Below are 25259 nucleotides of genomic sequence, written 5' to 3'. Positions count from 1 at the left end.
AGCATGACATATGGGCATTTTCTAGTCTGTATTGTGTGTGTTATAAACGTTCATTAGGCTATCAGTGTATAAGGCCAGCTGTCAAATGCACACCTCTGCTTCTTTGATGACGAATAACCGCATGAAAAAGAAATGACATGCAACAAGAGAAACGAAGCTGTCCATTAGTATGACACTTGGCTGTATGCTTGCCTGTATGGCTGAAAAAATCAACCATTAGATGCACTTGGGACTCGAGCAGATGATTCTGCAACTGGCTTACATTTTGACGTAATTCCTTGCAGACTCGGAACACTTTATAGCCTATCGATACGATTATAGCCTGATACTGGAAAGGTCCGTGGTTATTGTTAATAAAATGTAGGGTATTTCCAAATTTAATGTAGGCCTACCCTAAACGTAAATTTGGAGCGTCTATTACTTCCTAAAACATGCATGTGGCTATGGATAGGCCAGGTAGGTCTACTTATTATTTTCCACCATTACCAAACAACAAACAACCGCGTTTTCGTTGCGAACTGGATTAACTAATATGGTGACACGTGACCGTCGATTTTTTTCCTTCAACCAATTTCGGGTCGTTCTTCCAGCTACCTCCCGAGGTCGCGCTTTCTGCGTTTGGTCTTTTGTTTAGTGCCTACGCATGGGTCAAACTTTGCGTGGAGCTACGCATGTTTACCGCCAAGTTCTTTTTCTATAAATACCAAACCTTGCGGTGAACTTGGCGTGCGCAGTCTTTTGTGCGTACGCACCCGTTATAAATAAGGCCCCTTGTGGGGCAAGACCATGTAAAATCTTGTATACTAAACAGAGGCTTGAAAACCCTCTAAAATTTTCAAAACTTCATAAATTATACGTTTCTCCAAAATATTGCAATGGTGGTAGTGAAGTGTTTTTTTGTCAAGATTTTTTTTTTTAACAAAACATTTCTTTATGAACCAACTACATTCCAGTCATTAAAAAATGGTCAATTTTGCCTCTAAGGTCTCTGTCCCTGTATTGGTGGTCCTGATCATTTTGGTATCATGTACAACAATTTTAAAGGCCTATAACATGACACAGCAAGACCATTGTTATGTTCAAAGGAACTACTTTCTGAGTAATAATACAGCAGTAATTAGCCGCGCACTGCGCGTAGTGATACAATGTATAGATTTAGGAATGAATGCTGTATCAGTTTGAATCTTTCAAGTAACCGATAAAGTTCCCTAAACTGCACGCCGCTCTCCGTGTCTATTTTGTTGATGAGAACACAACAATTGGCGACGAGTCTCGAACCTCAAGTGTCGTGGATGTTTAATGGAAGTGAAAATTGTCTCCTTTCAACTTTCCACGGAGTTTTTGCCTACCCCCAAGCGACGCAAGCTCGAGGGAAAAGTGCCCAGCTCGCGAGGAAGGGAGGAGGGAAACAAAAGGACCCGCGGTCGTGAGTAACCTGAGGGAAACTTTACTCGAAATAAAATTGGACTGTCTTAACTAGTGAAACCGTCAGCATTTAAAGAAAATGGCTGGATTCGTGGGACAGATTGGTGCCTTTGATAGTACAGTGGAAGATTGGGCCACCTACATTGAAAGAGTTGAACAGTACATTGTGGCTAACAAAATTGAAAATGATCGGAAAACGGCCGTGCTTCTCAGCGTAATGGGTCCTAAGACTTACAATCTACTTCGAAATTTGATGTCACCAAATAAACCAGCAAGTAAACCGTACAAGGAAATTGTGAAAGTGTTGCAAGAGCATCTAAACCCCAAACCGCTGGTCATTGCAGAACGATTTAGATTCCATAATCGAAATCAAAAGAAAAATGAGTCTGTCACGGACTACATGGCCGAACTACGCAGATTATCGGAGCACTGCGAGTTCAAAGAGGGCTTGTCAGACGCGCTGCGTGATCGTCTCGTGTGTGGACTCGTGCACGAAGGCACACAGAAGAGGCTCCTGGCCGAGAAAGATCTCACACTCGCGCGCGCTCTGGAGATTGCCGTCTCAGTGGAGACCGCTGCAAAGGATGCAGTTGAATTGCAAAAGAAGGGGTCGTCTAGTGAATGCACAGTGAACAAAATGACGACAAAACGTTCTGATAATAGGCCAGCTTGTTACCGGTGTGGAAAGAAATCCCACAGCCCTGATGAATGTTGGTTCAAAGACAAAGACTGTAACCAGTGCAACAGAAGAGGGCATATCCAAAAAGTGTGCAAAACGAAACAAAAAGAGAGAAAACCAAATGTGAAATGGAGAAATAAAAAGGTTAATGAAATGAATGAGGATAATTCAAATGAATCTAATTCAGATGAATATGAGCAGGAATTGGCTTGCCTTGAGCTTCACTCAGTGAAAGAAAATAAGCAAAATGTCATTTGGGTGACACCTGAAATTGAGGGACAGAAACTAAAAATGGAGCTAGACACTGGGTCAGCCTTGTCCATCATATCCTACAAAGATTACAAGAACAAATTTGCCAAAATGAAACTGAAACATACCCCAGTCACACTGAAGACTTATACAGGAGAAAAAGTCTCCCCATTGGGAAAATTAAAGGTGAAAGTCAAATATGAGAAAACAAAGAGAGTACTGGATCTCTATGTGGTGCAAAATGACAATGTGCCATTATTTGGACGAGAGTGGCTGCGTAGCATCCAGCTTAACTGGAAATCAATCAAAGTGATGGAGATGTCCAGCGAAAGCACTGAGCCTACCCCAGGACGACTGAGGAACCTACTGGATCGCTACTCACCAGTTTTTCAAGATGGAATTGGAACCCTGGCACAGATCAAAGCCAAAGTAGCTTTAACTGAAAATGCGCAACCAAAATTCCACAAAGCCCGCAACCTGCCTTATGCATTGCGCCCAAAGGTGGAAGCAGAGCTCAAGCGCCTTGAGGACCAGGGTATCTTGTCAAAGGTGGAGTGGTCAGAGTGGGCCACTCCCATCGTGCCAGTCGTAAAGAAGAGTGGTGCGCTACGCATCTGTGGCGACTTCAAAGTCAGCATAAATCCAGTGCTCCAGGCGGACCAATATCCGCTACCCCGGATAGAGGATATCTTTGCCTCATTGGCTGGAGGCCAGCATTTCTCTAAGATCGACCTAGCGCAGGCCTACCTCCAAATGGAATTGGAAGAATCCTCAAAGAAATACCTAACCATTAACACCCACAAGGGGCTGTTCCAATATAACCGGCTGGTCTTTGGAATAGCGTCGGCCCCTGCTGTATGGCAAAGAGCCATAGATCAAGTTCTTCAAGACATCCCTGGCACTCAGTGCTATTTAGACGACATCCTTGTTACAGGAAGTGACGAAAACACACATCTGACCAACCTTGAGACAGTCTTAAAGAGGCTCTCAGACTTTGGACTCAGAGTGAACAAAGAAAAGTGTGAGTTTTTCAAGGACTCAATTGAGTACTGCGGTCACAAGATCGACAAGGATGGTCTTCACAAGGCACAAGATAAGATCGATGCAGTCTTGAAGGCACCCAGGCCCGAGAATGTCAGTCAGCTTCGCTCCTTTTTGGGCCTTGTCAATTACTACGCCAAGTTCTTGCCGAACATCGCAACTGTGTTGCATCCATTGAACAGTCTGCTGCAAGTGAAAACTGAATGGAGATGGACGAAGTCCTGCGAACAGGCGTTCATGGCAGCAAAGCAACTGATAACATCAGAGAAGGTGCTAACGCACTACAACCCCAAATTGCCATTGCGTTTAGCCTGTGACGCATCACCATATGGGATTGGCGCTGTACTTTCCCACAAGATGAAGGATGGCTCTGAACGGCCTATCGCTTTCGCCTCCAGGTCCTTAAACAAAGCCGAGCAGAACTACGCCCAAATTGATCGTGAGGGTTTGAGCTTAGTCTGGGGGGTCAAGAAGTTTAATCAATACCTGTACGGTAAACACTTCACACTGATCACTGACCATCAGCCCCTAGTGGCTATCTTCAGCCCCAGCAAGTCCGTCCCTACCATGATGGCGGCACGTCTGCAGAGATGGTCATTGTTTCTTGGAGCTCATGATTACACCATCGAGTTTAAGGGCACCAAGCTTCACGGAAATGCAGATGGCCTTTCTCGCCTTCCCCTTGAGTCAGGTGACAAGTCTGTGTTTTCAGATCCAGCTGAACTTTTCCACATGACGCAGATGGACAATCTGCCTGTCACTTTTCTAGAGGTGAAGAGGGAAACGGGTCGTGACCCGACAATGGTGAGAGTCTACGACTTGACGGTGAAGGGGTGGCCTCACAAGGGTAATGCCGACCTACCTGACTACGCAAACCGCAGAGAACAGTTGTCCGTATGCCAAGGCTGTGTAATGTGGGGCACCAGAGTCATTATACCTCCAAAGCTTCGGGACAGAGTGCTAGAGTCTCTTCACGATGGACATCAAGGTGTAGTTAAAATGAAGAGCCTGGCCAGAAGCCATGTCTGGTGGCCTGGCATTGACCATCAGATTGAAGACATCTCAAAGTCATGCCTAGGATGCCTGCAAAATCAGCGTCAACCACAGGTGGCTCCACCACACACCTGGGAGTGGCCGTCAACTGTGTGGCAGAGAGTTCACATCGACTACGCAGGTCCCTTTCTGGACAGAATGTTCCTAGTGGTCGTCGATGCATACTCTAAATGGCCTGAAGTTTTCCCTGTGAAGAATGCAACATCAACAGTGACAATTGAAACACTTCGTACTCTGTTTGCCCGTACTGGACTGCCGCAGCAGCTAGTCAGCGACAACGGTAGCCAGTTTACCTCAGAGGAATTCCAGATGTTCATGAAACGAAACGGAATTAAGCACATTACCACCGTGCCATTTCACCCTGCAACAAATGGACTTGCCGAGAGATTCGTCCAGACCTTCAAACACTCCATGAAAGCCATGGCGAACTCCAAATTGTCCATATCAGAGAAACTGTCCAACTTCCTGTTGTCTTACCGCAACACAGAACATTCCACCACAGGTCAGACACCGTCCGTGCTGTTCATGGGAAGATCCTTAAGATCACGCCTGGACCTCCTAAAACCAGACCTACACCGGGACGTCTCAAAGAAACAAAGCAGTCTGATGAAAAAGCAATCACCCGTGAGAACCTTCCACGAGGGTCAGTCTGTAATTGCCAGAGATTACCGTCATGGGAATAAGAAGTGGCAGACTGGTGAGATAGTTTCCAAAACGGGTCCACTTACTTACACCGTAAGAGTACCACCTGGACTGATCTGGCGCAGACATGTGGATCAGTTACTGGACTCTAGTACCCGTCACTCCACCAGAAATGACCAATGCCGTGATGCAGACTGTGCAGACAGTTGTGAGGACTTCACATCGTTCACACCAGGTGAACCACCGGATGAACCACCAGATGAACTGAATGCAGAGCCTGCTCCAGCAACCGATAGTCCAGCTGCTTCTCCCAGACCTGTTCCGGATGTACCTGAAAGGCGCTATCCTGAACGAGAGCGTCACCCTCCACAGAGATTAGAACTATAGCTTAAAGGATAACTGAGTTAAATTGATAATGTTTATTTAGAGTTATCACAGAGAGACTTTAATTTGAAACCTTGTTTTATTACTTAAGAAGAACACAGAAAAATAATATGGAGTATAGTGTTTAGCTTCTCTAGTGTACTTCAAAGCTAGAAGGGAGGAGTTGTTATGTTCAAAGGAACTACTTTCTGAGTAATAATACAGCAGTAATTAGCCGCGCACTGCGCGTAGTGATACAATGTATAGATTTAGGAATGAATGCTGTATCAGTTTGAATCTTTCAAGTAACCGATAAAGTTCCCTAAACTGCACGCCGCTCTCCGTGTCTATTTTGTTGATGAGAACACAACAATTATATCAGCACAAGTCTTACATCAGCAAATATCAGAGTCACTCTGGCAATTAGTCACAGTCCCCCCCACACGCATGCGTTTTTGGTATTCTGTATTATCTTGGTTTATTGTATGCGTGCACACACACATGCACACGACACGACACGCAAACAAACACATCCAGTCAACATGCCATGCACACAGGGCTGCTGATAGCTTTGGCCAGGCCCAGGACAATTTTATCTGAGAGGGCCCTCCAGTCAATACATAAAATACACTGTAATGAGGACCCAATTCTGGGCCCCCCTTTTCCCTGGTCAACTGACCCCGTTCCCCGCCCCTGTCGGCTTCCCTGTGCACACATACGTATATTATCTGTGCTGCTCTACTCTTATCGAGGTCTTCACTGGCAACATCCTCAGGGAACAGGCATTACAACCAATAGCAAAATATGGAAACATTCTCTCAGTGAAAGTGTGTGTGAAGGTGTGTAAATGTGTGTTATTATCGGGGTCAGAGAATGACAGCTTTCCTCTGTCCCAGTCCAGCTGCACTCTGATCCTCTGGGGTTTCTGCTTCACTGTGAGAGGAGTGGAGGGCTGTGGTGGGGCATGCCTTCTATATTTACCATCATAATAATACACAACCCACCACCCACTCAAGGCTGTGAAGTCTCCCTTCCTCTGGTGAGACTCTGCCATTACACCCACAAACCACCATATGTTGTTCCCAACCTCCACATCCCAGCAGTGTGTCCCTGAGTCAAAGCCCTCAGAGCCCAGCACACAAGGACCCCAATGAAATCTCTCTGGATTATCAGGCAGCTGCTGTTCCTCATCAACACGCCTCACACTGGTCAGATCCTCAGACAGGATCAGTTGTGGGTGTGCAGTGTTGGGGTCCAGAGTAACAGGAGCTGCAGAGAGGAAGAAAACACACAGAAGCTGAACACTAAAGATGCGTTCAGGACGACAGAACCGTGCTGGTGTCCGTTCCAGCACCTAATCTCGAACCCAAAGTCTGAGCGTGCGAGACCAGAAGGTTGGTTTGCGATGCGAACTGAACAATACTTGGTTTTTCCTCTGCGTACCATGACAACAATGTGGATGTCAGCAGGTTTATCTGGGTAACAAATGGTCACATACAGAACAGTGCAGAACCCGGTATGACCGTGTTTGTGTGTGTTGTGGGGAAGGGACAGGGGCATGCCTGATGAGGTGTGTGTGTGTGTGTGTGTGTGTGTGTGTGTGTGTGTGTGTGTGTGTGTGTGTGTGTGTGTGTGTGTGTGTGTGTGTGTGTGTGTGTGTGTGTGTGTGTGTACTGTGTACTACTTACTGAATTGAACAATCTCCTGCATTTTCTCCCAGACTCTGAACTTCAAGTTGCCCAGGTGCTTTGCCACATTGATCAGAGCTCCTGAAAGCTTCTCTGGATTCTGCAGTGTGCACTGGGCTCTGGAATAACATTCAGGAGTCAGTGCTGCTGTGGGTTTGGGTTCAGAACCACAGACAAGAGAGAGACAGGAGGCACATCACTCACCTTTTCACTGTGCTCTTGTAGTTCTGGAAAGAAATAGAATATTGTTAAAACCACCTTGATTTGCATTTATTTATTTTATTCATTTTGTGAATTGCATTCATCAATACCATGCCTTTCAACACAGTGTGCCACATACTTATGTAAACAATGACATAGATACACACATGCACACATATAGTGTATGGGTAACACTTATAATACCGACTTCTTGTTAAGCATTAGTTATCTATTTGTTAGGCATTATTCAAACCATATATAACACTTCGTAAAACATTTGTTAACCATCTCTTTATTATTTCCCATTACTTAGTCATTAACATACACTGTTAATGTTTTTTTTATACTGATACATGTGTGTGAGAGAGTCGGTGAAGGATTGGCAAATGATGAATGGTTTCTGTATCATTTACCAATCTTTCCCCAACTCTCTCACACACATGTATCAGTATCAAAAATCATTAACAGTGTATGTCAATGATTCAGTAATGAGAAATAATAAAGAGATAATGGTTAACAAATATTTTACAAAGGGTTGTCTAATGTTTGATTAATGCTTAACAAATGCATAACTAATGCTTTTTGTCAGTATTATAAAGTGTTACCAGTGTATGTATTATGAGTTATCCTGTAATATTCTCAGTCTGTGAAGCTATCTATTGAAAAAGAGTGAAAAGGTCACTGATAATATCTGTTGGGAGATTCAGATAGAAAAGATACTGTATGATTTTACGATTCAGAACATCTAATTGTATACCTGTTTAAACATGCCAAAAGCATTGATTCTAATGAAATAGTTTCATACAAGTGTGTCTGACTTATCACAAACAACAACAACAAATATGACGGACAGAATCACACACAGCCGGACAACCCAAGGTACCTACCGGCAGGCGAAAGCACAATAATAATCTCATTGTCTAAAGACGGAGTGTAACCTACCTGCAGGAAAGTGACATCATCAGCTTCCATCTCCTCTTCTATGGCTCTGATTGATTCTGAAAGAGATGAGATCTCTCTGCTCAGCTTTTCAATCTTCTCCTTCATCATCTGACTCTTCTGCTCCTCTTCCTCCCTCAGTGCAGCTATCCTGGATGCTTCTTCATCTCGTAGAAACTGGTGAAGCTTCTCAAACTCCTCCTTGATCTGCCCCTCTGTGTTATGAACTTGATTCTATAAACAAACACATCAGAAACTTATTACAATTAGTCAGTTAAAGTTTATATGTAAACCCTCAAATCAACATGACACTTCTTCCTTATTGTACTGATCCCTGTGTCACCTTAATGTGTGCTGCTGTTTTATCACAGAGGAGTTTAACTTCTTCAAATGTCTTCAGTTTCTTCTTTAAGGGATGCAGTTTCATCCTGAAATTAATGAACATATTAAGGTTACAAAATAATGTAAAAATAACATTTACTAAATAATTACAGGGGTTAGGTTACAACATCTTGTAACTATATGAATAACTTCTCACCTTGTGTTCAGGTGCTGCTTCATCTATGGGTCTAATGTTGTGATTTTTGTGTTTCACTGAGTCGCGACAAAGCCAGCACACAGTTTCTTTATCCTCCAGACAGAAGGCCTTGAGTTTCTCACTGTGCAGACTGCAGAGCACCTCAGACCCTGCGGAGACCCCCTGACTCCTCTCCTGTAAGAAGGTCTCACACAAGTTTCTTAACGCCATGTTGGGTAGATCAAGGTCTTTTGAGCATTTTCTCCTGCAATAGGGACATTCTCTGGATCCCTTTGTCTCCCAGAACTGCTGCAGACAGGCCTTACACACACTGTGGGCACACGTCAATAAGACAGGATCCTTGTAGATGTCACAGCACACAGGACAGGTGAGATCTTCTTCAAACTTTGATGCCATTTTCTCCTACACAAGATAAAACAGTACAACATAGTCACCATCTGCATGAGAGGACACTACTGGTCACTGCTGAGGGGCTATTCAACAGTTCATCTGCGTGTGTGTGTGTGCGTGTGCGCGTGCGTGCGTGCGTGCGTGTGCGTGTGCGTGTGCGTCTGTGTGTGTGTGTGTGTGTGTGTGTGTGTATGTGTGTGTGCGTCTGTGTGTGTGTGTGTGTGTGCGTGTGTGTGTGAGAGAGAGAGAGAGAGAGAGAGAGAGAGAGAGAGAGAGAGAGAGAGAGAGAGAAGAGCAGTGACATGAATTCATTCAAATATTTTTCATTCTTACCAAATTGTACATCAGATGAACTTTACATAAGGTTCAACATGCGACAGTAAACAATGCAAGACAATTCCAAAGTTTTCAATCAAGTCTTGAGTTTATATGAAGCACCAGTACAGTACTCGACACCGCAGCAGCTGATTTACTTTCACTTTTGATTTGGTGGAAATAACAAACACTTTCCAAGTTTTAACTCTAAATGTTTAACTATAAATATCCCCAGTTCATTCTGCAAGCAGTGAAACACAACAAAAACTACTTCTATTCAATCAAAGGTGTCACTTACCGTACCTGTTCAAGTGTTACGAGGAAAATAGGTGCCTTCTGTACCTCAGCCTTCACTTCCTCATTCCCAAAGGAGGGCCAGGGAGAGGGGAAGAGGGAGGTACTCAGACAGGCAGAAGCAACAGGTACTGTACACTGAAAAAAACGTCACATATACCTGTTCAGTGTTATGGAGGAATAGCTGCCATCTGTACCTCGGCCTTCACTTCCTCATTCCCAAAGGAGGCGGAGCGAGAAGGAAAAAGGGAGGGACTCAGAGAGGCAGAAGCTGGTAGGTACAAAACATAGTAGTAGCCTATATTATATATAAATAAGTAAAGGGACACTGTGTGAGATTTTTAGTTGTTTATTTCCAGAATTCATGCTGCCCATTCACTAATGTTACCTTTTTCATGAATACTTACCACCAGCATCAAATTCTAAGTATTCATTATGACTGGAAAAAAAAACACTTTTCATACATGAAAAGGGGGATCTTCTCCATGGTCCGCCATTTTGAGTTTCCAAAAATAGCAATTTTTAGCTGCAAAAATGACTGTACTTGGACCATACAAGAAAATGTTTGTTTTTTACTTAGCAAACTTCCATGTAAATATCAAATTTGGCAATTGGCAGCCCAGTTTCAATGAGCAGCATAGTTACAGACAGCCCACACACCAAATTAACTAATCCATGACTAGGCGAAAATGTGCAACAACTGCCCAAAAGTTGCCTTGAATTAGTTTTGGCCCTCGTCCACGTCATGCATATTGTTAGTTATCAGAGCCCTAAATAAAGCAAAAAGTTCTGTTCTAAATAACTTATGTTCATGCATTTGACATTATCTAGACTAGATTGGAACAATCCAATCTAGATTGGAACATGTAGTAGCAAAATATGGATGTTCCATTTATGTTTAATACACTGAAAATAATTTGGGGTCAAATTGACCCCAAGGAACACAGATGTAACCAAAACGTGTACAGCACTTAGGGAAAACATTTGTGTATAAATTTCACTTTTTTCACACTGACCCTATATATTTAGGAAAAGTCATGAAATATGAAGGAAAAGAATTATGTACATCATGTATTTTTCAGACGTCAAACATTGAAAGGGGTCAAATAGACCCCAAGGATAACAGGAGGGTTAACTCATAGGCACATTGTCCCACACCCCTAAGTTTGCACTGCACCCCACTTCAGCTCCTCCTCCCCACCTGTTCCCCCAGACCTCACACGTGATGTGCTAGTAGATCAAATTGGTGTGAGCTCATGGTCTCGTGCACATTTGTGGTCGACTTTAAATGCACAGTGTTTAATACCGGCCACATCATGATGACAAGTTCTCACTCACATGGTTTGTCTACATCGATCGACAGCATCAAAGTCAAATGAGCCTAGTGACTTTAGAGTAACTACCCGACTGCACAACAGAGAATCTGTTCCCGCGATCACATGTGACATAAATGCGGGGCAGAAGTCACTCCAATATGCCCCGTCGTGGACACAATTTCTAACCAGGATGCTTCACGCGGGTCGCAGTGCGTATACGTGCCACGCAGTCTGTGCAGCACTGCTCCATCAATAGTTGTGTTTGCAATGAACCAGATATTTGCGTGATCACAATGAGATCTACTTGGTCTTAGAAATCTACTTGGTCTTAGAAATGCCGGGTTGGATGCCTGGTAAGCAAGGTGGACAGAAATATCTAACGTGACTTCCCAAGACATAAAAAACGCAGCTTCGTTAACTGCTTCACAAACATGTGAACAGCACACGCAATTCATATCAACTAGAGATCAACTAGAGAATCAGGGCAGATTACTGATGACATGGAGGAGGTCTCATGCCAGCACAGTGACTCCAGAGCAGGGATTCCCAAACTTTATCATGACAACACCCCCTATATACCGATAGATTCTAGCAAAGGCCTCCTTTGTTTGTCAATGCCCCATTGGGATATCTAAAATAACGACAGTGGTAGTAATGATCAGAGATGTAATTCAATTGTTATCCATTTCTTAACATTGTTAAGCTGATTATGGTTTATTTTGGTGCACATTAATTAATTAATTCTTTAATTTGTTGTACTATACTTTTTCTGCCAACCTGCCGCGGACCCCCTGGAATCCCTTCGCAGCCCCCTAGGGGTCCCCGGGCCCCCACTTCGAAAATGACTGCTCTAAAGTAACTGCCCGGCTGCGCTGCAGAAAATCTATTCTCGTGATGACTTAATGCCATGTGACATAAATACAGAGCAAAAGTCACTCCCATATGCCGAGTCGTGGACACAATTTCCAACCATGGATGTTTCACGCGGGTCGCAGTCACACAGCCTGCGCAGCATGGCTGGATTGGCCATAAGGCATACAGGGCATTTGCCCAGTGGACTGTTGGCCTGTTCCTCCCCTCAATGTAAAGGTATCGGTCCTCATTGCTGACACAGCTGAGTGAGCTGACCTTTCCAGGTCAGATTCACATATTCAATTTGGTTGTTGTGGTTAAAATAATTCATAACAGATAATTAAAAATGTTGTCGGGGGGCGCTGTGGCGCAGTGCGCTACGCTAAGCCCCCCACATTTGGGCTTGCATGCCCACGGGGACCCCGGTTCAAGTCCGGCTGGGGTCATTTCCCGATCCCACCCCGTCTCTCTGTCCCACTTGCTTCCTGTCACCATCTCAGACTGTCCTATCAAATAAAGGCATAAAAAGCCCCTAAAAATATATATTTTTTAAAAAATGTTGTCACAGGCTTTATTGTCTCTCTCAATGTGAATGAAAAACAGTCCCTCAAAAGTTGTTGGGGATAGGCTGACAGCTGGGATTTTTTTTTCTCCCCGGAGGCGGGGCCAGGAGGCGAGGCCAGAAGCACAAGGGAGGATGGAAGTCTGCATACTTGAATAAACCCTACTTGTCAAAACCAAAGCTAGAATCCAGACCAGCACCATTCGCACCACACCACCACCACCACGATGAAAATACCGTCCTCCACTTGCGCTTCTGGCCTAGCCCCGCCTCCTGGCCCCGCCTCCAGGGAGAAAAAAAGTTTCCCAGCTGTAGACTGAGAAAGTGACATTAGAATTGTGCTTTTGCAAGATATTGAATTCATTTTCTGTCGTCAGTGACCTACTGCACAGCCTCCAACTGCACCGTGCGGGAGGGCAGGGCTGTAGTAGCCGTCCCCGCCCCCAACGCAGCTCCAGTGCCTCCCCCATGTCACCCCTTATACATGGGTTCACCGTGTTTATAAACACGATGTTGTGAGGAGGGGCAAGACACTGCAGCCAACCACGTGAACTTTTTTTTTTACCGACAGCGGTTTCCAACAATCAGAGGTTGAGTTGTGCCCAGCTAGTGTTGTGCAGCCAGGAGAAAACAAACATTTAGAACCCAACCCAGTGCTAAGTTTCAGGAAACAAAAAACTCTGTAAGTCATTGCTCAGTTTTGTAGAGTTTAAAAAAAATAAAAAAATAAATAAGAAAATGTGTAGCCTTTTAATTGGGATGTTTTGGGGAGTGTAGAAAAGACAAGCATAACAAAGCTTTCTTAGAACGTCTAACAGTATATTTCTTTAAATGTGCCGTATGGGTGTGTGGGCATGTGTGTGCCTCAGCTTAGGCCTACGTGCGTGTAATAAATGATACTCTTCTCTACTCTTCTCTAGTTCTTGCTCTGCTGCTGCCCTCTGCTGGATACAGGCGGTACTGACTTTATTTGCAGGCAGGAGTCAGGACACAGGTTACAGCTCACCCTGCTACAAGTGGTCAGATGTGGAACGTAACTAAGTATTTTTTTTCTGGACTTTGTACTTACTTGAGTAAAAAATAATAATGCAGACTTGTACTTTTACTTAGTCACACCTGACAATTACTTGTACTTTCTACTCCTTACATTTCTAGAAGAAGACTTTGTTACTAGTTACATTTATCCTAGGTTTTCCTGTTGTGTTTCGTGGATATTTGAGTAGCCTCAGCTGCGGGCAGGGAGGTGGGACCAAGCCCCTCTTTCAAACTGACACCCAGACAGAAAAAATACTTTAAAAAAACATTAACAGGACTCCATAGTCATGTTCAAATAGAACCGAAAACCGTTGCAGAAACTTTTTCCTATTGGATCAAGTAGGTAGACAGCCATTGCGCAAGTACTTGTACTTTTGTACTCAAAAAGTACATTTATAAGTTAAAAGTTAGTACTTATGACTTTTACATTTTTGGTGTAAAACTTTTACTTTCACTCGAGTAATTTTTTCGCTGGGTACTTCTACTTTTACTTAATTACACAACCTCAGTACTTCTTCCACATCTACAAGTGGTCATTATCTGATCTCCCGTCCTCTCTTCTTGCTCTTCTTGCATAAGCACAACTTTTTGGGGACTTTTACCCTTTCAACATCCCTATTGCAAATGAGAAAATGTCCTTTGAATTGTACTTTGGTGAGATATTGAGTAATAGTTTGCTATACCTATTTTGCCTTCAAACATGGGATTTACAGTACATTGGGCTTTATTTTTATTTCAAAAACTATAATGAACACTGTTAGACATTTTTGCAACTATTTCAAACAATCGATGCTCTCTCAATCTGCACGGATTCAAAACCTTTTCGAAAAATGCCTTGCTTATACCGAAAATGAATTAATGTAGGCCTATAAAATGTATGCAGAGACCCCTACTGGAGAATTTGTTTTGGTTGAGTGAATTGGCCTCGAATTGCATGTTTCAAGGAAATACAGAATGACAATAGCAAGAGTTTGCAAGCAAATAGTAGGTTTTATTAAAAGCACTGTTAACACATTTTGTATGTGAATATGAAGTTGGTTTGGCAAAAGTTCAACAAAGGATTAAACGGTGTAATGATTTCCCTAAAAGCTTACCCAAACCTTTTAATATAATGAGAGGGACCACTAGTACTATTTAGACTAATGTTAATGTGTGGAGTCAGTTCTTCACACCTCTATGAGGAGAGCAGCAGGTTGGAGACAGTAGATGTTCCAGAGGACACGCACAGGGCTGGATTAATGCACAGGCTAGATATGGCTGCAGCCTAGGGGCCCCCACTTTCCAGGGGGGCCCTGATTGGTCAAAAGCGAAAAGTTATTGAATTATAACAAGATACTATATTGAACAATTTATCTGTCATGTTGAGTAGAGTTGGTGGACATCTTTATCCTTAATTCCTAGCATGTAATTATGACACTGTCTATGTACATTTGTTACAGAATTTACTTGCCAGGGGGGCCCACAGCAACCTGTAGCCTAGGGGCCCCAGGTCATCTTAATCCGGCCCTGCACACACACACACCACTCTACCACTATTATTCTATACACACCATTAGAAAGAGAAATTAAACACAACGTGTAATTTATATACAGTTTTAACACAAAGTCAAATAAATTCATGCCATTAATATGTAAATTTGGCCTGTAAGGCTTCACTACTTTCTGACCCTGGACTGGTGGTCTTGACTGTTATGACATTATGGACAATTAAAAAGGACTCTAACATACAGTACAATATGACAATAGCACAGCACAGGTCTTACATCAGTGCACACACGCACGCACACACATACACATAGCCTATGCAAGAAAACGTGCACACCTACATGTACACACACGCACGCAAGTGCACACACACACACACACACACACACACACACACACACACACACACACACACACACACACACACACACACAGCTCAATTTGTCTATCTGTGCTGCTCTCTGTTTATAGAGGTCTTCAGTGGTACCATCCTCAGAGGACTGCATTACAACCAGTACCAAAATATGGAAACATTCTCTCAGTGAAAGTGTGTGTGAAGGTGTGTAAATGTGTGTTATTATCGGGGTCAGAGAATGACAGCTTTCCTCTGTCCCAGTCCAGCTGCACTCTGATCCTCTGGAGTTTCTTCTTCACTGTGAGGAGAGTGGAGGGCTGTGGTGGGGCACACTCTCCATATTTACCATCATAATAATACACACACCACCGCCCACTCAAGGAGCTGAAGTCTCCCTTCCTCTGGAGAGACTCTGTCATCACACCCACAAGCCACCATGTGTTGTCCCCAACCTCCACATCCCAGCAGTGTGTCCCTGAGTTAAAGCCCTCAGAGCCCAGGACAGAGCAAACGAGATCAAATCTCTCTGGATTATCAGGCAGCTGCTGTTCCTCATCACCAAGTCTCACACTGGTCAGATCCTCAGACAGGATGAGTTTTGTGTCTGCAGTGTTGGGGTCCAGAGTAACAGGAGCTGCAGAGAGGAAGAAAACACACAGAAGCTGAACACTAAAGATGCGTTCAGGACGACATAGACCTGTGCTGGGGCCCATTCCTGCACCTAATGTCAAACCGAAAGTCTGAGTGTGCGGGACCAGAGAGTAAAATATTTTTTTTCCCTCTGCGTATGACAACAATGTGGATGTCAGCAAGTTTATCTGGGTGACAAATGGTCACAGAAGGTGAGAAAGTGGATCGCACTCGGCTTCTTCTTTTCTTCTTTTTATTATTAATTTTTTACATAGCTGCAGAAGTGTAGACAAACGTTTTGGCTGTTGCCTTCGTCAGTGTGTCCAGCAGAAGCCAGCCAGAAGGCAACAGCCGAACGTTCGTCTACACTTCTGCTGCTATGTAAAAAATAAGAAATAAAAAGAAGATAAGAAGAACCCGAGTGCAATCCACTTTCTCACCTTCTAAGATATTCAACTGGAGACGCACCACACGGAAGAGCGTGGTGTATCTGAACTACTACTTTTTACAAATGGTTACATACAGAACAGTGCAGAGCCTGGTATCACCGTGGGTGGTTTTTAGGTAAGCACTTTAGTTCTGACTGGTGCGGCCATTATGAGTGGTATGGAATAGTGATGTGAATGACAGTAACAAACATAAACTGAAAACTGAACTGAAGGGTGTCCATGAGTGTGCCAGGGCTTCAGCACGTTTGTGTGAACCTGCGGATGGGTATTTGCATAATTCATTTTAATAATTAATTAATTAATATTATGCATACATAATGTATGTTGACGTGTGTGTGCTTACTACTTACTGAATTGAACAATCTCCTGCATTTTCTCCCAGACTCTGAACTTCAAGTTGCCCAGGTGCTTTTCCACATTGATCAGAGCTCCTGAACGATTCTCTGAATTCTGCAGTGTGCACTGGGCTCTGGAATAACATTCAGGAGTCAGTGCTGCTGTGGGTTTGGGTTCAGAACCACAGACAAGAGAGAGACAGGAGGCACATCACTCACCTTTTCACTGTGCTCTTGTAGTTCTGGAAAGAAATAGAATATTGTTAAAGCCACCTTGTTCTGAATTTATTTGTTTAATTCATTTTGTGAATTGGATTTATCAATAACATGCTTTTCAACACTCTGTGCCACATACTTCAGCAGACAAGTAATGACATAGATACACGCATGCATGCATATGTATTATGTGTTATCCTGTAATATTCTCAGTCTGTTGATTTTCTTTTTACTAACAGCTCTGTCCACCTGATGGACAACAAAGACTGAAAAGGTTGCTGGTATTATGATGGGAGGTTCAAAAAGAAAATATACTGTATGATTTTATGATTCAGGCCATCTCATTGTATACCTTTTTTTAAAATGCCAAAAGCATTGATTCTAATGCAGTTTCATACAAGTGTGTCTGGTTTACTACAAACCAAAAATAATAATAAAGGTATGACAGACGCACAGACTTACACACAGTCGGACAACCCAAGGCACCGGCAGGCGAAAGCACAATAATAATCTCATTGCCCAGAAGGAGTGTAACCTACCTGCAGGAAAGTGACATCATCAGCTTCCATCTCCTCTTCTATGGCTCTGATTGATTCTGAAAGAGATGAGATCTCTCTGCTCAGCTTTTCAATCTTCTTCTTCATCATCTGACTCTTCTGCTCCTCTTCCTCCCTCAGTGCAGATATCCTGGCTACCTCTTCATCTCGTAGAAACTGGTGAAGCTTCTCAAACTCCTCCTTGATCTGCCCCTCTGTGTTATGAACTTGAGTCTACAAACAAACACATCAGAAACATTTAATACAAGACACATAAAGGAAATACGATAACAATTAGTGAGCTCAAGTTTATCTGTAAACCCTCAAATCAACATGACACTTCTTCCTCAATGTACTGATCCATATGTCTCACCTTAATGTGAGCTACTGTTTGATCACAGAGGAGTTTCACTTCTTCAAATGTCTTCAGTTTCTCCTTTAAGGGCGGCAGTTTGATCTTGAGCTCATCCTGAAAGGAATGAACACTATTAAGGTCACGACATAATGTCAAAATAACATTTACTAAATGATTACAGGGGTTACGTTACAACATCATGTAACTATGTAAATAATTTCTCACCTTGTGTTCAGGTGCTGCTTCATCTATGGGACTAAAGTTGTGATTTTTATGTTTCTTTGAGTCTCGACAAACCCAGCACACAGTTTCTTTATCATCTAGACAGAAGGCCTTGAGTTTCTCACTGTGCAGACTGCAGAGCACCTCAGACCCTGCTGAAGCTCTCTGACTCCTCTCCTGTAGGAAGGTCTCACACAAGTTCCTTAACGCCATGTTGGGTGGATAAAAACTCTTTGAGCATTTCCTCCTGCAGTAGGGACATTCTCTGGATTCCTTCTTCTCCCAGAACTGCTGCAGACAGGCCTTACACACACTGTGAGCACACGTCAGTATGACAGGATCCTTGTAGATGTCACAGCACACAGGACAGGTGAGATCTTCTTCGAACTTTGATGCCATTTTCTCCTAAACAAGATAAAACAGTAAAACATAGTTTATGGATACCTATTCCACTCCTCTCACCCTCTCCCTCTCTCTCTGTGTTTGTCTCTCTGTCTCTCTGGCCCCCATTTATCAAACTTAGGTAGAAACCATCGCAGAAATGAGCGGAGATCTCGTCGTACGACGAGGCTCACGTGAGATTTACTTAACATGTGTACCTCTCCAATCTCTGTTGATAAATCCAGCGTCTGAGAACCATCGTAATTAGAATAATCACACCTTCTCTAAAACGGCGGGAAGGAGACCGCACCCCTGAGTTTGCGACATGGAGAGACGCAAACCGGCTAAAACATCCACGTTTCTGGTTGATTGACAGCTTGATATTGGGCTTTACGCGAGGTAGACAACAAAATAACACGTGGAAATAATCAACAGCAGTCAACAGTGTTTTGGTTCTCAATATGGAATAGAGATTGATTTCCAAATAATTATGGTTACAATGAAATGTTTGATTGACTACTGTAGACAGAATGAAGATATTATTATTTTTTTAAATGTATGGTGATAAACCTTTTTTTGTAAACGAGGTCAAGAAAAGGGTCCTATGTGAAACTGGGCAACAAACAGTGCCCAAACCATTTGTTGGGGAAGGAGAGTTTTACAGTCGCTGTTCTTCGCGCACTCATGCGCGCCCTGCTTCTCTCTTGCGCTCCAGTCCTTCGAGGGGAGAGCCCTTTTACCACACACACGTGTCTGGTGTAGATAGGCCTATATTCGGATAGTTGTGTGAGATCAAGCGTCGAAACTCAACCGGGAGATTATTACTGTAGGCTATATTGATTGATGTGCGCATGAACTTCCAGAAGGGACGTCTGTCATTGATCCCACGACTGAAGGCATATTCCAATACGCGGCTGTAGCCTAGGCCTATTGCACAAATATTCACACATCACGTCAAATGAAGTCTCTTGCAGTTGTTGACCTAAATGCCAGATTAACGCAGCGCTCCCAGGAAGGGTGCACCGATTCAAACAGGTAGACCTTGGCTTATAGCCAAAATATACAATGTAAAAACATTTTGTAATTATGTAGGGCACATATGTATGATAATGCGTTGTTGCGCTACAGCTGCTGCTCAAGTTGGTGATCATAGTCATCTCAAGTCCAACTTGAAAACAGCGTACACCGCCTGAAAGCAGTCGTAGGATTTGATCTTTCCTGCGCTTACGATGAGATTTGATAAATGCCAACTGGTCGTAGAAAAAGAACGCACGCACGATGTACGTACGATTCTCGTCGTACGCTGCTTTGATAAATGAGGGCCTCTGTGTTTGTGTGTTTGTGTTTGTGTGTGTGTGTGTGTGTGTGTGTGTGTGCATGTGCGTGTGTGTGTGTGTGTGTGTCTTGCCGTACAACTAATGGACACTGGTTGAACAAGGGGGCCTTGTCATGGTAAAGTTTGGGAACCCCTGCATTAGGTAGACCCAATTGCAACATTTGAACCAAAACAGTGCAAGAAAATTCCACAATTGACAAAGTTTAAAGTACTTATATGATACACCAGCTCTTGACACCAGTTGCAGCCCATTTACTTTCAGAAACAATCTCAAAGTTTTAACTGTCAATGTATTGACAAAAACATCTTGCATTCATTCTGCAAGCCATTAAACGAAAGGAAAATATCTCCTATTTAAATAAAAAGTGTCACACACCTGTTAAGAGGAAAATAGGTGCCGTCTGTGCCTCAGCCTTCACTTCCTCATTCCCAAAGGAGGGAGAGGGAGAGGGGAAGAGGGAGGGACTCAGACAGGCAGAATTTGAAGCAGCAGGCACTGTACCGTCTAAGGTATTCCACTGCAGGAGACAGTCAAGCTAACCAGGGCCGGCCCAAACCATAAGGGCTTCCGCACACTGGCCCCGACAAAGTGCTGAGCACTGCTCAGCTAAAATTCGATTCCATTGTTTTCAATAGAACCACGCACACTGGCGCTGATGTTCGCGGACATTCGCCGATGTCGGATAGCAATTAGAGACAAGTTCTATTTTGTCGGCGCCGCCCATTGACTATCAATGCAATGTTCGTGTGAAATTGGGTTTGGGGGTCCGAATTCTGTCATGATGCCTTTGTTTCCTTCACAAAATAAAACAAAAACACATTGATTTCTATTCCATTAGATTCATCTGCATTGTCTGCATTGAAACAGAAATTCATTGCCATGGATAGCCTACAGCATTCCATTAGATTCAACTACGTACAGTATACAGTATCTATCATTAAATGGAATGGGACCCACATATCTACTGGATATGTTTCAGCTGTATGCACCAACCAGGTCACCAAGGTCAACGGAGAAGAATTTGCTGGTGATTCCAAAAGTCAAAACAAAGTGTGGAGAGGCAGCCTTTAGCTTCTATGCTTCAAAGCTTTGGAACCAGCTTCCAGATGACGTAAAAATGCACCCACTATTGATAGCTTTAAATATAGAGCTCAAGACAAAGCTGTTCTCAGATTCTATTTCCCCTAGCTCAAATTCTTTTTTTTGAATCTAATTTATTTCCTTCTTTCTTCCTTGTTTCCTTTCTTTTTTGCATTTGTTAATCTTGTGAAGCACATTGAGTTGCACCTTTGTATGAAATGCGCTATACAAATAAATTTGTCTTGTCTTGCCTTATGTGTGCCTGCGTGCCTGTGTGCCTGTGTGCGTGCCTGCGTGTGTTGCAATACAGGTAGATGAGCGCATGTTATCAACCTAATTTATCATACAGATGATACAAATTCATAAAATGGGAACTCATCTCTTTCACCAAATATGATATCAGATCAACTTAGCTTGAACATGTGACAAAAACAGTGTAAGAAAGCTCCACAATTTTAAATCAAACTTTGAGTACTTATGAAACACCAGCACCTGACACCTGACATCTGTTGCACCTCATTTACTTCCACTTTTGATTTAGTGGAATAACAAACACTCTCCAAGCTTTAAGTCTAAACATAGGCTATGTTAATACAAAGCATCCCCAGTTACTTCTGAAAGTAGTTCAACAGAAGAACAATAACTTCTGTTTAATCAAAAGAGTCACATACCTGTTCAAGTGTTGCCAGGAAAAATAGCTGCCCTCTGTATTCTAGTCTTTCTCAACTTCCTCATCTCAAATGAAGGGGAGGGAGAAGGAGATGCAAAGGGGGAGGGACTCTGAGAATCGGAAGCAGGTAGGTGAGCAACTCCCTCAACAGAATTGATTGACAGTGTTGTCTCCTCCTCTAATGTCACTGCAGATCAGGTCAAGGTGTAAAAAGGAACATGTCAAGTCAGTCTATTCAGTCAGTGCACATACAGAGAGAAAGAGAGTAACAGAGAAAGTCTTCCTGCCAACTGGATTTACAGTACAAACACTGTGACCTTATAAAAGGCCTTGTGTTTAAAACATTAAATGGATGGGATCCATTGCACCAATGTCTCTGAGATCACAGGAGAAAAACTTGTTGGTAATGCGTGCTCCCAAAAAAATGAAGTGAAGCCGGTTTTACCTGTATAGCGTAGCGACCCGGGGGCGACCCGAATGACTTTGAACTTATATATTATATTATATATATATTATATATCATTGGAAAGCTTAGAACCTCACGAACACACCTATCACTACTATACAGGGATTTTAACATATTTCATGTGCATTATTATCAATTTATTACACAATGTCACCTTTCAAATTTGACCCCCCCCAAGCACCCCCCGCCTGATGTCTCCCTACCTTTCTAGGATGAGTGGACATCCAAACATGAACATATCTTTGTCAAAAAAGGGAGTCCAAGGCACTCGTCTTGTGGAAAAATATTAAAAAGCCTTTATTGAAACATGGCTAATAAGTTTAAAAACATGGGAGCAGAGACCCACTCGTTTCGGCGCAAGTCTTCTTCTAACACTGGCCCCTACTTCCAGATGATGTGACACACCTTCCTGAGCCAAACACAAGACAAAGCTGCTCTCAGATTTGTTTTGTGACGATTCTTTTTTTTTTATTTTTATTTTTTTTACTTTTTGTCCAAATATTGTGCTCTGGTGCATATGGCATGCTTGGAGGGCACTATGTCGCAGGTAGGGGGCGCGCGCGTTTACGAGCGGCACCCCCTTTGATTTCCCATTACCCGGAGGAGTAAACCAAACACACCAAAACATGCCAAGACACAGGAAATCAGTACTAAATTCACGTTTTTATTAAAGGACTAAAACAAGGGGGGGGAGGGGCAGGCAGTCTCTGTTTTGGGATGTCGAGGGGGGGGGACCGGCGGAGAGAGTCTCGTGGGGAGTGGGCAGATTGCACTGGGCGGTGGCGGACGGCCAGCAGCGACAACAGGGGGGTGGCGTCACTGGTCGACGCTGGACCAACAGGAGGGGCTGGTTTCGCTGAGCGGCGCCGACGTGGAGCAGGCCGGCTTCACTGGGCTGGGCCGGAACGGCAAGCGGGCTCGTTTCGCTGAGCGGTGCGGGCGTGGAGCAGGCTGGCTTCACTGGGCTGGGCCGGAACGGCAAGCGGGCTCGTTTCGCTGAGCGGCGCTGGCGTGGAGCAGGCTGGCTTCACTGGGCTGGGCCGGAACGGCAAGCGGGGCTGGTTTCGCTGAGCGGCGCTGACGTGGAGCGGGCTGGCTTCACTGGGCTGGGTCGGAACGGCAAGCGGGGCTGGTCTCGCTGAGCGGCGCTGGTGTGGAGCAGGCTGGCTCCACTGGACTGGACCGGAACGGCAAGCAGGACTGGTTTCGCGATTCACTGAAGGCTGGGAGAGCAGGGAGGACAAATCCTACTGGACAGAGTCAGACTGATTGGGGCAGACTTGACACCACTGTACCTCTTCTCGTGGGGGCTTAGTATCACAGGCGGAGAACACTCGCACACCACACTGCAAACGTGTCCTGTTAACACAGCAAGCGAGGTTACCAGGCAAAAGAACTGCAAGCCACACCACAAATTATTAGGGGCCCAATGGGCCAGGACTCACACGTGCAAAGCCCCGGATGTAGAAGTATGGTGGTGTTCGGGAACACGCCCTTGGTCTCAGTCTTCCGTCTCTAGTTTCCAGTCTCCTCGTTGACAGCGCTAGGATCCTCCGCGAGTTCACGTTGTCGCAGCAAGCACACAGCACAGCAGTCGGGTATTCACTTCAAGCACACAAAAAGTAGCAGAAAGCATCCACATGAAGGTGGCACACACACACTATTTAAGGCTGCGACTCACGGTATCCCGGTAGATAGCGCTCCGTGGGAGGTGAAGGAAGTTCCCAGCTCTCAGATTCCCGGAGGGAGGATGGTAGAGTAGTGTCAACCAGCCGGCACGTTCGGAGCGAGCTCACTCCTTCTTGACAGTCACACGAGAGGAGAACACATTCATTAGATCGACAAAAACGCAGAGTCCAAAGCGTTGAAAGAAAACATGCACCCCAGACCACTTGATACTTGATACTACTTAGCTTCTCGCTGCCTTCGCTCCAGTCCTTGCGCTTCTCGCCCGTTGGCTCCACCGGTCTCTCGTCTTCGCCGCCCGCCCGTTGGCTCCACCGGTCTCTCGTCTTCGCCGCCGTCTCCCGTACTGTTGAAACCTAGGGCATATAAAGTTCTTCCTTCCACATAACCCTCCAATCGTGCTCCTCCATTCACCAGAGGCAACCATCGACACCCGTAGCACACAGCTGACCCCCATTGCACTGCCAGCTTCACTAGTGTGTTTACATTGGTTAAGGTCCGCCGCTTAACTGGCCCCGTGTGTCACAGCCAACCTTGCACAAACGTTCCTCCCCCACTCAATTCAGCCACCCGGGCGACAACTACAGGGTATAGAGATTGACATAGACTCTGTGCTTTAAGTGGAAGTTGGCTACTTGTATTTAGTATTATTATATGGTTGTGACGTCATCTGTCGAATGCTCCATTCATTTCAACGGGGCTCCCCAACGTTCGGACGTCTGTTATTTTTCGATAACGGACGGGTTGGTCTATAACAGACCGCTGTCAATGGCAACAAGACTTTTCACTGCTAAAGCGACTTTTCAACAAGACTCTAATCAGCTGCTGTGATAGACAGCACCCGTTGTCCTGGCTACCGCTGTCAATGGCAACAAGACGTTCACTGCTAAAGCCACTGGCTTGTATACAAGTCAGTGGCTAAAGCGAATGTTTCATACAGGTCTGTGGTTTCATATCACTCCGCAGGGGGTCCGGTCTTTTGTCATTCTAATCAGCTGCTGTGATAGACAACACCTGTTGTCCTGGCTACCTAGCTGTTGCCTAGCGGTGTTCTACAACGGCACTGTTTTGTTTTGCGCAGCAACAATCTTAACATTAAATAGGTCTAAAGAAATGTCCCCGCCATGTGTGAATCATTTAAGTATATCCATATAATAAGCGGGTTAACTTTCGGCGAGTCGGTCGCTTTGTGGAATAGCAGCACTTCAGAGAGAACAAGACCCCTCCGCTCCGCGTCGGGGTCTAAAGATTCTCTCTGTCGTGCTGCTATTCCACGGTAGCGACCTTCTCGCCGAACGTTAACCCTTACATATTACCTTGAGCTGTCATGAGATTCTGAAAGTAGTAGGCTACATGCAAATCACTGTAAAAGGTGCACTGTACTGCGTAATATTTTTAGTAGTTTATTTAAATATCATACTTCACAAATATTACCTCTTTCATAAGCACTTACACTTAGGCCTACCACCACCAT

At 44.2% G+C, this 25259-nt stretch overlaps 3 protein-coding genes across 3 annotated transcripts; 2 read left to right on the top strand and 1 right to left on the bottom strand.

Annotated features, from left to right (window-relative positions):
* The first annotated feature begins 1825 nt into the window (after positions 1–1825).
* LOC134436049 (uncharacterized protein K02A2.6-like) lies at positions 1826–3755 on the top strand. Its single transcript, XM_063185076.1, has 3 exons — positions 1826–2053; positions 2387–3487; positions 3705–3755. Exons 1-3 carry the CDS (start codon positions 1826–1828, stop codon positions 3753–3755), a joined length of 1380 nt encoding a protein of 459 aa, XP_063041146.1.
* A 170-nt stretch (positions 3756–3925) lies between these two features.
* Positions 3926–5476, top strand: LOC134436047 (uncharacterized protein K02A2.6-like). The gene has a single exon (XM_063185075.1). It carries the CDS (start codon positions 3962–3964, stop codon positions 5474–5476), a length of 1515 nt encoding a protein of 504 aa, XP_063041145.1. The 5' UTR covers positions 3926–3961.
* Positions 5477–15559: 10083 nt separating this feature from the next.
* Positions 15560–18564, bottom strand: LOC134436669 (zinc-binding protein A33-like). Its single transcript, XM_063185980.1, has 6 exons — positions 18169–18564; positions 17962–18057; positions 17592–17822; positions 17056–17078; positions 16852–16970; positions 15560–16056 (listed from the first exon to the last, which is right to left on the bottom strand). Exons 1-6 carry the CDS (start codon positions 18562–18564, stop codon positions 15560–15562), a joined length of 1362 nt encoding a protein of 453 aa, XP_063042050.1.
* Positions 18565–25259: the final 6695 nt, after the last annotated feature.

Source organism: Engraulis encrasicolus, chromosome 20 (assembly GCF_034702125.1).
Source record: "Engraulis encrasicolus isolate BLACKSEA-1 chromosome 20, IST_EnEncr_1.0, whole genome shotgun sequence".
NCBI lineage: Eukaryota > Metazoa > Chordata > Actinopteri > Clupeiformes > Engraulidae > Engraulis > Engraulis encrasicolus.
The sequence above is the reverse complement of the archived record's forward strand: the minus strand, read 5'-3'. Positions and strand labels throughout refer to the sequence as shown.

What these genes read in the sequence shown, in the direction of transcription:
- LOC134436049 (XM_063185076.1), top strand. Translation starts at nt 1,826, where the DNA reads ATGGCCGAACTACGCAGATTATCGGAGCACTGCGAGTTCAAAGAGGGC. An exon ending in GGTCGTCTAGTGAATGCACA is followed by an intron (nt 2,054 to 2,386) that starts GTGAACAAAATG and finishes ATTGAGGGACAG; the next exon opens with AAACTAAAAATGGAGCTAGA. An exon ending in AGGCACCCAGGCCCGAGAAT is followed by an intron (nt 3,488 to 3,704) that starts GTCAGTCAGCTT and finishes CATTGCGTTTAG; the next exon opens with CCTGTGACGCATCACCATAT.
- LOC134436047 (XM_063185075.1), top strand. Translation starts at nt 3,962, where the DNA reads ATGATGGCGGCACGTCTGCAGAGATGGTCATTGTTTCTTGGAGCTCAT.
- LOC134436669 (XM_063185980.1), bottom strand. Translation starts at nt 18,564, where the DNA reads ATGGCATCAAAGTTCGAAGAAGATCTCACCTGTCCTGTGTGCTGTGAC. An exon ending in AAGCAGCACCTGAACACAAG is followed by an intron (nt 18,058 to 18,168) that starts GTGAGAAATTAT and finishes CATTCCTTTCAG; the next exon opens with GATGAGCTCAAGATCAAACT. An exon ending in AAACAGTAGCTCACATTAAG is followed by an intron (nt 17,823 to 17,961) that starts GTGAGACATATG and finishes GTTTGTTTGTAG; the next exon opens with ACTCAAGTTCATAACACAGA.